Source organism: Terrapene carolina, unplaced genomic scaffold (genome assembly GCF_002925995.2).
Source record: "Terrapene carolina triunguis isolate 2854851 unplaced genomic scaffold, T_m_triunguis-2.0 Scaffold89, whole genome shotgun sequence".
NCBI classification, from domain to species: Eukaryota; Metazoa; Chordata; order Testudines; family Emydidae; genus Terrapene; species Terrapene triunguis.
Window position 1 is genome coordinate 30604640 of NW_020664440.1, and position 10334 is coordinate 30614973.

Here is a 10334-nt window from a genome sequence, read left to right on the forward strand (position 1 = left end):
GGGGAGGGGGGCAGCCAAAATTGTTTTTGCTTTGGGCGGCAAAAATCCTAGAGCCGGCCCTGTTAATCACTATTAATCATTTGGGAGAAGCTATTTCTCTTTAGTCAGCTAGGAAGTGCCTTTTCTTTGTTGGCTTCAGAGTTGGTTCCAGTATGACTGTCAGCTGGGGGAGGGGGAGGTTAACGGACAAATATACGACAAGCCCTACTGTGGGCAGTTATAGTGGTAGAAAGGTGCCTTAGACTGCAATAGCTTATTCCCCTTCCTGTAGGGGAATAGCTCAGCACCTTTATATCCCGATCACTATGTCCAGCCAGAGGGGTGGGGTGTTGTACTGCTTTAACTAGGCCAAGCCCAGTCCTCTTTTCTCCAGTTTGTTGGAAGCGGACCCAATCCTGGGTCCCAGAAGCTTCTAACCCCCCTGGGTTCTAGTCCCTGTTTCTGGGTCTGTAGGGTGGCCGCCCAGGTGCAGACCTCTTGTCCGAGCCCTTTGGTAGGTTGTGGGGCACTGCACCCTGGCCACCCTAGGCCCCAAAAGCAGTGCCGCAGCTATCCCAAACCACCCAGCTGCTTACACCCCCTCCCACTCCACCTGGCTGCAGGGGCCTCTGGCTTCTAGTTTAAAGGGCAACGTGAAAGGAACACCGGCTTAGCAAAGAGAGTTCTTAGCCACAGACACACTCAAACAAGCACTGGAGAGTTACAGCTCTTTGCAAAGCAACAGGTCACAGATAAGCCACCCCTAAGTCAGATCTCCCCACTCTGAGAGTCTGAGGTGTACTCCGAGTTTCAGGTTAGGCCCTGTCCAAGGCCCAATCCTCCCAGGTATTTAGCTTCCTTCCCTTACTTTCAATGCAAGTTAGGAGCTGAAATACCTTTGAGGATCTAGGCCTAAGGCCCCTTTTTACCCTGCTTTAGCGGTGTAATTTACACCCACTACATGGTCCCATTACGAGAGGGGGGCAAAGGAGCCATGGTGTGAGAACCTGGCTGTAGCGGTTTGATGTGAGAACACCCCTTCCCCCGACTGGTTTTATTCCACCAGGGCTATCCTGTCTTCTCCCCTAAACAGTACACATGTCTCAGCTCAGTGCTGGGAAGGTGTCCTGCTGTCGGGCTCTACTAAGGAGCTGGAGGTCCACTGAAGACAAAATGAGGAGTAGGGAAGGTAATTAGTGGAAGATCCCCATCCTACGACCATGCCCATAGCCTGGGATGTGCTCCATGTTTCCAGGGGAAGGAAGCAAAGGCTACTGGAAGAAGTGGAAGGCAGAGTCAGTCTAGCTATAGAAGTAGCCTTTCCCATTACATAGGATTCCCCTTCTCCTTGCTCCGGGGTAGGTGGCCCTGTAACACCAGCTGTTCTGTACTTCTGACCATGTAAGGTACTTATCTGGTCCCCATTAGGAGAGCCTGTGTGGCCTAGGGGATCATGCACTGGACTAGGACTCAGGAGAGTGGGGGCTCTGCCACTGACCTGCTGGGTGACCTTGGGCAAGTCACATTTCCCCTCTGTGCTTCAGAGTCCCCCTGAATGGGGGTCACGATTCTGACCTGATTTGTAAAGTGCTCTGAGAGCTGCTGATAAGAGACAAGGATTGCCATCATTTGGGCGCCTTGAAGTCTCAACTCTTTTCCTCCCTCCCCATCATGAGGCAGTGCCGAGCTATTATCCCCATTGTACAGATGGTGAAAACCGAGACTGAGTGGCCTGCCCAAGGTCACGCCAGAAGTCTGTGGTAGAGCTGGGAATTAAACCCACGTCTCCCAAGCACCCTCACCACTGGGCCACTGTCCCACCACAGAAGCAGCTCTGTGGACAGAGAAGAGAGGGAGGTGAGGGATGGCACTCCTGCAGCATGAGATCAGCTGGGAGGAAGATTTCAGGGTCTGTGACTGCTCAAAGAGGAGCCCATTAGCAAAGCCAGTAGGCCCTCTTCAGTGACAGGAAGGGAACCACAGACCGAGGCAGACACGAAATAATCAGCCGCCAGCCCAAATGCTGCTTAAACAAGGATGTTTATTAGTCCCAAGCCTTGCCCCTACAGCCCCTACCCTTGTGATGCTGTACTAGATGACACCCACCAATCCCAGAGCCCTATGCCAGGGCGGCACATTTCACTCAAGCGCAGTTTGGACCTTGGATAAGGGCTGGAGCCAGGTAGCCAATGGTCACTGATACAGCAGAAGCCAACTGCTCTCAGAGATGCTAGGGTTCTGCAGAGGGGGCTGCCCCTAGTGCTGACGGAGTTCCAATGCAAAATGTCACGGCAGCTTAGCACCAGCTGCACAGAATTAGCAGGCAATCCAGTTCTGGGTCCACACACAGCTCTGCTGATGCCCCTCAATTCTGGCCCGCAGCCCTCATGCTATCCCAGGCTGGGCTCTGCTTCACACCCCCCACCACCACGCTCTGCCAATGTTCCTTAATCCCAACCCACAGCTGTCCAGCTATTCCAACCCGACTCCCCCACTACACAGTTCTGTCAAGGTCCCTCTCAATCCTGACCCACAGTCCCCTGGCTTCCTCTTCCAACTCTGCTGATCCCCCTCAATACCCACAACAGCCCCCCTGCTATCCCACCCCCGGACTCCTCTCACACACAGCAGCCAATGGCCCCCAATTATGTCCTCTAGCAACACCCTCCACCTCCACCAGTTCATTCCTGGGCTTCTCCTGAGCTGACACTGCCAATCTAGCCCGCTTGGGGGGTGGTTTAGTCCACTGGGGAGCCGCAAAACAAACACAACCCATCTCATGTAGCTCCTGTGGTCAAGTTTAACCCAGATCTCTGAATGAGAGAGGCTTTATAGTTACTGCTGCTCAGAGTCCCCTAGGAAAGTAATGTATTCCACTATTCCAACCCACAAAGCACCGAGCCCTAGGCTTCTACCCCTGCCCTTGGCCTCCACACACACACCTACCAACCTCAGGAGCAGCTCACCATGCTCATCCAATGCAGAGGAGCCTGCAGTCCCCGCACTCCATCCTTCTCTGCTGGAGCCAATTGCAATTAACAGGGAGTCGAGACTATTGCTGGAGGTACCCGGTGGTAGAGATGCCTCCGTTCTCGTCCCGCACACGAGCTCTGCTGGCCCCATCTCTGTTGCGGGACCCCCCACGTCAGGGGGCAGGGATCAAGGAGGGAAGCTGTGGAAGGTGTGGTGTTGGTCAAGGCCCCGGGTTAGACAAGGAAGCAAGGTGACTCCCATCCAGAAGCAGCGGTTCAGAGATCTTTCTGAGGCAGAGAAGAGGCCCAGCCAAATCTGCATTGCCTTGGTACAGAGCGAAGATGCAAAGCTGCCCCCACCAGTCACACCCAAACCAAAGGCTGCAGGACGAGTCATATCATCCAGGAGGAAATGGGGACAACCTGGGTCTTTAAACCAGAGAATTCCCTCCTGTCCCAACACCCCTAGATGGAGAAAGCTGCCCGTGATGCAAACCAAGCCAGCCCTACAAGCCGGCATCCCGCCCACCAGGGGATGAGTTCTCAACACCTTGAAAGATCAATCCCACCCCAAGCACCAATCATGATCGCAGGGAAAGACCTCTCCCAGCTCCTAGCTCCATGAGCTCTCCCCAGCCAGAGGGCAGAGCGGGGCCAAGGCTGTTTGCTTCCCTGTCGCCCGTTACCCAGCAGCCAGGAGGTGTGGAGAATCTCACCGAGCAGGGAGCCTTCCGACAGCATCCAGAGCACTGTGGCGGGGACGGAGCTCGCTGCTTTCGCAGAACAAGGGATGGTGGAGTTGGGCTGGGAGGGAGAGAGAGAGAGAGAGAGAGACAGAGAGAAGGCCCAATCCGCTCTGCTCTAGGAGAGAGTAAGAAGAGAAGAGAATTTCAGCTGGAGGCTCCCCAGCTCCAGGCTTCCTTTCAGTCCTCGTCACAACCAGGCCACTCCACACACAGATCACGTTGTGGGTGGGCTGCTGTGCCAAAGGGCTGGGTTTACCTCAATCTGCCCCTTCCTGTTCGGGTTGATGACGAAGAGGAGAGCGCACACATTTTGATGCAGTAGCGCCAAGGAATTGAAGCTGGGAACTGTCGGCTGCCCTAGATCTGTATGTTCACCTTAGGGCGCATTCACCCTATATTCAGCCTGGGCTCATGGCACTAGTAGGGCCACCTAACCAGAGCCAAGGGCCTGTATTTCTTCAGGCAGGCAACCCTAATGTTACATAACTTAGAAGATGAAGAATGATCTTAAGGCTCAAGTGCTGGACCGGGAGTCAGGAGACCTGGGTTTGAGTCCCTGCTCTGCCAGTCTGCCTGTGTGAACTTGGCCAAGTCACTTAGTTGCTTTGTGCCTCAGTTTCCCCATCTGTAAAATGGGGAGAACAGTGCTGCCCTGCCTCACAGAGGTGTTGGGAAGATAAATCTATTCAAAACCGAGGCGCTCACATACTGCGGAAATGATTCACTGCTTTTAAGACCAGAAGGGCCCATTCTGATCATCTATGCTCACCTCCTGCATACTGTAGGTCAGAGAATCCCTTTTCCTGCATCACGCCTGTAATTTGTGTGAGCTACAGCGCAGGTTTAGGAAAGACAGCCAGTCTTGACTTAAAGACTCCAAGCGATGGAGAATCCACAACGTCTCTATGTCCACTGGCTAATTCCTCTCGGGGTTAAAAGTTTGCCCTATTTCCAGTCTGAATTTGGCTCGCTTCAACGTCCACCGATTGGCTCTTGTTCTGCCTTTGTCTGTGAGATTAAAGACTGCTCTACTCTCAAATCTCCACCCCAGCTGCAGACAGTGATCAAGTCACTATGGGAACCATATAAAGACCTAAACTAAATTACCCCAGTAAGGCAGGAGGCACGTGCTTTCAGAACACAACCTCTCTGTGGCAGGGATTTCTAACACTACTTGACTCAGCACCAGCCAGTGGAGATCTTAACCAAACATGAATCAACCCTTGCCCCTTTTATAGATGAGATCCACAGACTTGCTCTGAGGTCAGTGCCAGAACCAGGGAACAGAACCCAGATCTTGTGCTGTCTGTGATAGAAGCACACCACTGTTCCTTCCTCTTGGAGTGCGAGTGAAAGGGAAGGGGGGACAAAAGCGCTTACCTCCTGCTTCATCTCAGGTTGGATTCCCCCTGGGTGTTTAAGGCTCACAGTGGTTAGAGAGAAGAGACTGGGAGATCTTCGGGGAATCCCTCAAGTCATCTTTCACCTCTGCTAGCAGGATGCTTGGTGGGTCCTCCAGAAATCCTGCTCTTCCCCTGACATGTCAGCTGAGGCCAACAGAGTTCCTGGTCTGGGGGTTACCTTGATGTAAGGTCTCTTTGGGATAGGGTCAATCTAGAATAGATGGGCGAGTTAGATTCACTAGCCCCTCCTGCCTGAGTTTCTAAAAGGATCTAGGGGCTTTGCATCCTGCCCTTTGGTTTCCCCTTGGCCTGGAGGAGCTTGGGTTAACAGCTGGCCTTCAGCGTAAAATGAACAGATTTAAACACAGAGGTGCCAGCTCCAAGGACTCTGTGGAGTCAGCAGACTTGATAGTCCCAACAGGATGGCTCAGAAGTCAGGCTGACAAATGTCTGTCCATGAACTGTGCTGAAAGCAGATACCGCGCCCCCTCTTTGGATGCTTATGGAACTAAGACTTGCTCCCTAATGCTCCCCCACGGCCAGATCCAGACCGTTCTGATTGGATGCTCAGAGCGGCTTCCCCTGAGCTGCTGGGCTCTTCCAAATTCTGTTCTTGGGGCACATCACGCCGCACCCCCATGGTCAGGGGATAGAAGGAGTCTGACCTTTGAGCCCGGGCTGAATGGCAATGGTGCTTCTACAGCCCTTTCCATTAGAGGCTCTCCAGGCACTGAAATGCTCCCTCAGTCACACATGGGGAAACTGAAGCAGGCAGGGGAAGTGATCTGTCTACAAGCTATTGGGGTAGACTCTCCCTGCTCTAACCACTACACCATTCCCCCCAGTACCCCACTCCCCTGCTCGCAGCATCGTCTCCAACAAACAAAGGCTCAAACACTCATTGGGGAGGTCTTTCTGCCTTACCTCAATCTGCCATGGACAGATGCCAGAGGGAGACGGTTACCCTGTCGGCTGTTTTTTTCTGAGGCTCCCCCTTCACCTCCCAGACGTGCTGCTGGGGGAATGAAAGGGTCTCTCTATCACTTCTCTCACACACCAGTGGTCCACCTAGTTCTGTATCCCACATCAAGAGAAGGCATTACCCAATGCTGTACCAATGGGGGGTGCAATTCCTGGCCCCAGCGGGTGACCACGTTCTGCCCCGAGTCTGCTCCTAGGAGAGAAAGCAGCTCAAGCTGACTATTCAGCAGCGCAATGGATTCCTATGCCATCGTCTCTGGCAACTGACGACAGCTACTAAAAAGCAAATGGAGGCAGGGTGTGCTAGCCCTATGCGGATGCATGCAGGGGGATCTGGAATGACCAAAGCGATCCCCAGGCTGAGACATGCATGTGCTAAGGAGTGGGTCTGTCCCTAGATCTTCAAACCCAGTAAGGGCAGGAACATGAGCTAGCCAGAGGACATCATAAAGGGGAGGGGAGGGGGAGCGCTTTAGATGGGTGGAGGCAGCATCCCCAGCAAGAAACCAAGATCTCTTTGCACATTCAGTGCTTACCCAAAGATTTCAACGCAATCTCTGCTGTGGGGAAACCGAGGCACAGGGAGGGGAAGGGAGTTGCTGGGAATAGAACCCATGAGTCCTGCTAGCCTTGCGCTCTCACCAGAGGGTGCCCTCTGGACTGCCAAATAGCTAACCCGAGAGCACCAGAAGAGGAAGAAGCGCAGATAGGGGACAAGGGGAGTGGTATATTCACTCAAGCTTGTAGTGGAGGCTTCACGCTTCCTTCAGCAGGGTGGTGGTTAAAGGCATTGCGCTGTCTTGAATCAGCTCTGCCTGCACCTTTGCAGCCGAGATCCCTTTCCCCCTTACGCCTCCGAGCACCGGGCTGTGTATGGAGAAAAAAAATCAATGGGGGGGGAGAAAGGGTTAAAATGTTAGATACCTGACAAGTGAGGTCTAAACAAATGTGTATGGGGGTGGGGGAGGGAGGGGGGAAGTTGGCCTCAACAACAGGAATAGCAGATAAGGGGCTTGCAACAGGTCAGAGTTACAGATGCCCTGGCTGAGTTAGAGCAGAGGAATGCTGTGGCCAGAAGGCAGGAGGGAAACCCAGGCAGCCTGTGGGGTTGCTAACAAGGTGCTCGCCGTGGGGAGGGCACAGGGAGATGGGAAGGGAAGAGGGTCGCTCCGTTAACTGAGGCAACCGCGGCGGAACAGGCAGCGCGATACGGTCAAGCAAAATCGGGGTGTCAGTTTTGCCGTTCGCTAGGCAGAGAGGAGAGAGGCAGAGAAAGAAGAGCCGCACGGAGGTTTGGGCACAGTTAAAGCGACGCAGCAGCTGATTTGACGACGAGACGCCGGGAAGTTCTGTACAAGCTGTTTAATCATCAATGTAAAAAACAAAAAGGGAAAAAGAAGCCGTGACACGGACGGACTTTGGATGCACCAAAAAAATCCACTTCCTTTTATAATACTGAGGTACAGAAACAGAACAAGGCACCCCTCCCCCCCCATCTGGTCCTAGCTACGGATCTAGAGACACACATTTCAAAACTCCGCTCCGCATGCACAGCACGGGAAGACCGCGCCAAGGAATTAGCCAGCAAAAAGAAAAAGAGCACTGCAAGTTACAACGGTTAAAACTGATGAGAGGGGAGGGGAATCAAGAAAGGATCTGCTCTGAATTACGAGCAGAATCACCTTGGCTGTCAGTGCAGGCTTGCAGGGGGCCAGTTCGTCGGGCGACTGATCTTCGAAACTGGGATTATTTTTTTAGCGACTGAACCAAACCAAAACAGAACGTAAGGAAAGGAAACCAGGAGGGAAAGGGGATGAGGGAGGAAGGTAGAGAAAAGATGCAACCTAACAAACCTTGGAAAGTGGGAGCATGAGACGACTGAAGGAAAAAGAAAGCAGGTTAATTTCTTAACGGGGAGGGAGGGAGGCAAACTCACTTCTCGCCAGCGCTACTTGACCTTCAAAGGAAATCAAGGCTATCTTTATATATATTTTTATATATATTTATATATATAAACACACACACACATAAAAGGTTGTCTAGTTCATAGGAGCCTATTTACTGCCTTTCAGGAGGCATGGTAACCTCCATCCACTGTGGATGGCATCAGAGAGCTACTTTAGGGAGGAGTGGCACTCCCTTACCCCATAAAAAACTGTGCCAATAAGGAGTTCTAGGGCTAGTTACTCTCCACCCCATGCCTCTGCCTCCCACCGAAGCTAAGATCTCTGGTCACTTACTACTATGAGCACAGTAAGATTAGTACGTCTGGGCATATTGAGTGGCATAGCTGTTGCTGTATTTCTCATAGTACTCTCCTGCACTGTAGGTGGCACCCATGCTGTACTGGGAGTAGGTAGCTGCTGCTGCGGCTGCAGCCGCCACTGCTGCATAACCCGTTTGGTTGTACACTTGACTGTATGTCTGGGCGGCAGCCGCGGCAGCATAGGGATCAGTATACTGGGCCACCGCAGCGGTCGTCCGCCTGCCCACAGGGCTCCTCTCTCTGTAGGCGGTGGGGGTAGAGGGCGGAGGTGGCAGGACCCTCTCGTATGCTGTCCTGGCAGTCATCGCCCGGTCGTAGAGCTCATAAGCATAGCGGTCATAATATTCCCGGTCATACCAAGATCGGGGTGCATATGGGGTGTATGGAGGCGGTGGCGGGGGGATGCGCCCCCTGGGGAAGTAGTAACTGGGCAGTGCAGGTGGTGGAGGTGGCACAGAGGTCCCCTTGGTTGTCTTGAGCGAGTTGTTGCTCTTGGACAGTGTTACAAAGATCTTCTGGTCCTCCAGAGGCATGTCGTTGAGGTTCAAGATGGCGTCCATGGCTTCCCTCTCCTTGGCCATGTGGACAAAGGCGTAGTTCTTGACAATGTCACACTCCACCACCTTGCCAAACTTCTCAAAGAGCTCCTTGATCTGGGCTGTGGTGGCCTTGCTGGAGACATTGCCCACATAGATCTTGGTGGCGTTACGGATCTTGGAGGTGGCGTACTCTACCGTCAGGTGGGCTCCGTAGAACTCCTGCTTGTGCAGCTCGCTGATGGCCTTGTGGGCCTCGTCCTCCTTCTCCATGTGCACAAAGGCAAAGTTCTTCAGGATGTCGCACTCGTTCACCTGTCCATACTGCTCAAAGAGCTTCTTCAGCTCATCCACTGTGACAGAAGGGGAGACTCCTCCCACGAAGATCTTCACCATGGCAGGAGGTTGCACTTCCAGCCTGCAATGCTCTCAGGAATCACCCACGCAAACTCAACTGAGAGACAGAGGGGAGAAGAGTTACTTCCGCCTTATGTTCAAGCTATCATAGTGATACCAAGTAGGGCTGTCAATCGCAGTTAACTCATGCGATTAACTAAAAAAAAATTAATTGTGATTAATTGCACTTATACCAATAGAATACCAATTTAAATTTATTAAATATTTTTGGATTTTTTTTACATTTTCAATATTGATTTCAATTACAACACAGAATACAAAGTGCACAGTGCTCACTTTATAGTATTTTTGATTACAAATATATGCACTGTACAAATTATAAAAGAAATAGTATTTTTCAATTTACCTCATACAAGTACTGAAGTGCAATCTCTTTATCGTGAAACTGTAACTTACAAATGCAGATTTTTTTTGGTTACATAACCGCACTCTAAAACAAAACAGTGTAAAACTTTAGAGCCTACAGGTCCACTCAATCCTACTTCTTTTTCTGCCAATCGCTAAGACAAACAAGTTTGTTTACACTGATGGGAGATACTGCTGCCTGCTTCTTATTTACAATGTCACCTGAAAGCGAGAACAGGCGTTCGCATGGCACTTTTGTAGCCGGCATTGCAAGGTATGCCCCTTCCATGCTTCAGCCACCATTCCAGAGGACATGCTTCCATGCTCTTTAAAAAAATTATGAATTAATTACATTTGTGACTGTACTCCTTGGGGGGAGAATAGTATGTCTCCTGCTCTGTTTTACCTGCATTCTGCATAGATTTCATGTTATAGCAGTCTCAGATGATGACCCAGCACATGTTCGTTTTAAGAACACTTGTACAGCAGATTTGACAAAATGCAAAGAAGGTATCGAAGTGAGATTTCTAAAAATAGCTACAGCACTCGACCCAAGGTTTAAGAATCTGAAGTGCCATCCAAAATCTGAGAGGGACGAGGTGTGGAGCATGCTTTTAGCAGTCTTAAAAGAGCAACACTCTGATGCGGAAACTACAGAACCCAAACCACCAAAAAAAAAAAAAAAAAAA

General features: G+C 51.6%; 2 protein-coding genes across 6 annotated transcripts in view; both read right to left on the minus strand.

Annotated features, from left to right (window-relative positions):
- ARL2 (ADP ribosylation factor like GTPase 2) overlaps positions 1-6835 on the minus strand; it is a 12471-nt gene extending 5636 nt beyond the window's left edge. Inside the window, exons 1-3 of one of the 2 annotated variants that reach the window (XM_024193585.1) lie at positions 5078-6835; positions 3668-3812; positions 2946-3151 (exon numbers count right to left, since the gene is read on the minus strand). The gene's annotated coding sequence lies outside the window, so the exon portion shown is untranslated. Of the gene's footprint in view, positions 1-2925; positions 3152-3667; positions 3813-5077 lie in introns of both variants that reach the window. The other variant, XM_024193584.1, reaches the window with a different exon arrangement.
- A 26-nt stretch (positions 6836-6861) lies between these two features.
- The window catches only part of LOC112102348 (RNA-binding protein 4-like), a 6953-nt gene continuing 3480 nt past the window's right edge, over positions 6862-10334 (minus strand). For 3 of the 4 annotated variants that reach the window (XM_024193582.3, XM_029911154.1, XM_026650346.2), the window contains exon 2: positions 8083-9337. In XM_024193582.3, the coding sequence (XP_024049350.1) occupies positions 8341-9279 (939 nt within the window). In that variant the 5' untranslated portion in view covers positions 9280-9337 and the 3' untranslated portion in view covers positions 8083-8340. Of the gene's footprint in view, positions 6949-8082; positions 9338-10334 lie in introns of those variants that run through there. The other variant, XM_024193583.1, reaches the window with a different exon arrangement.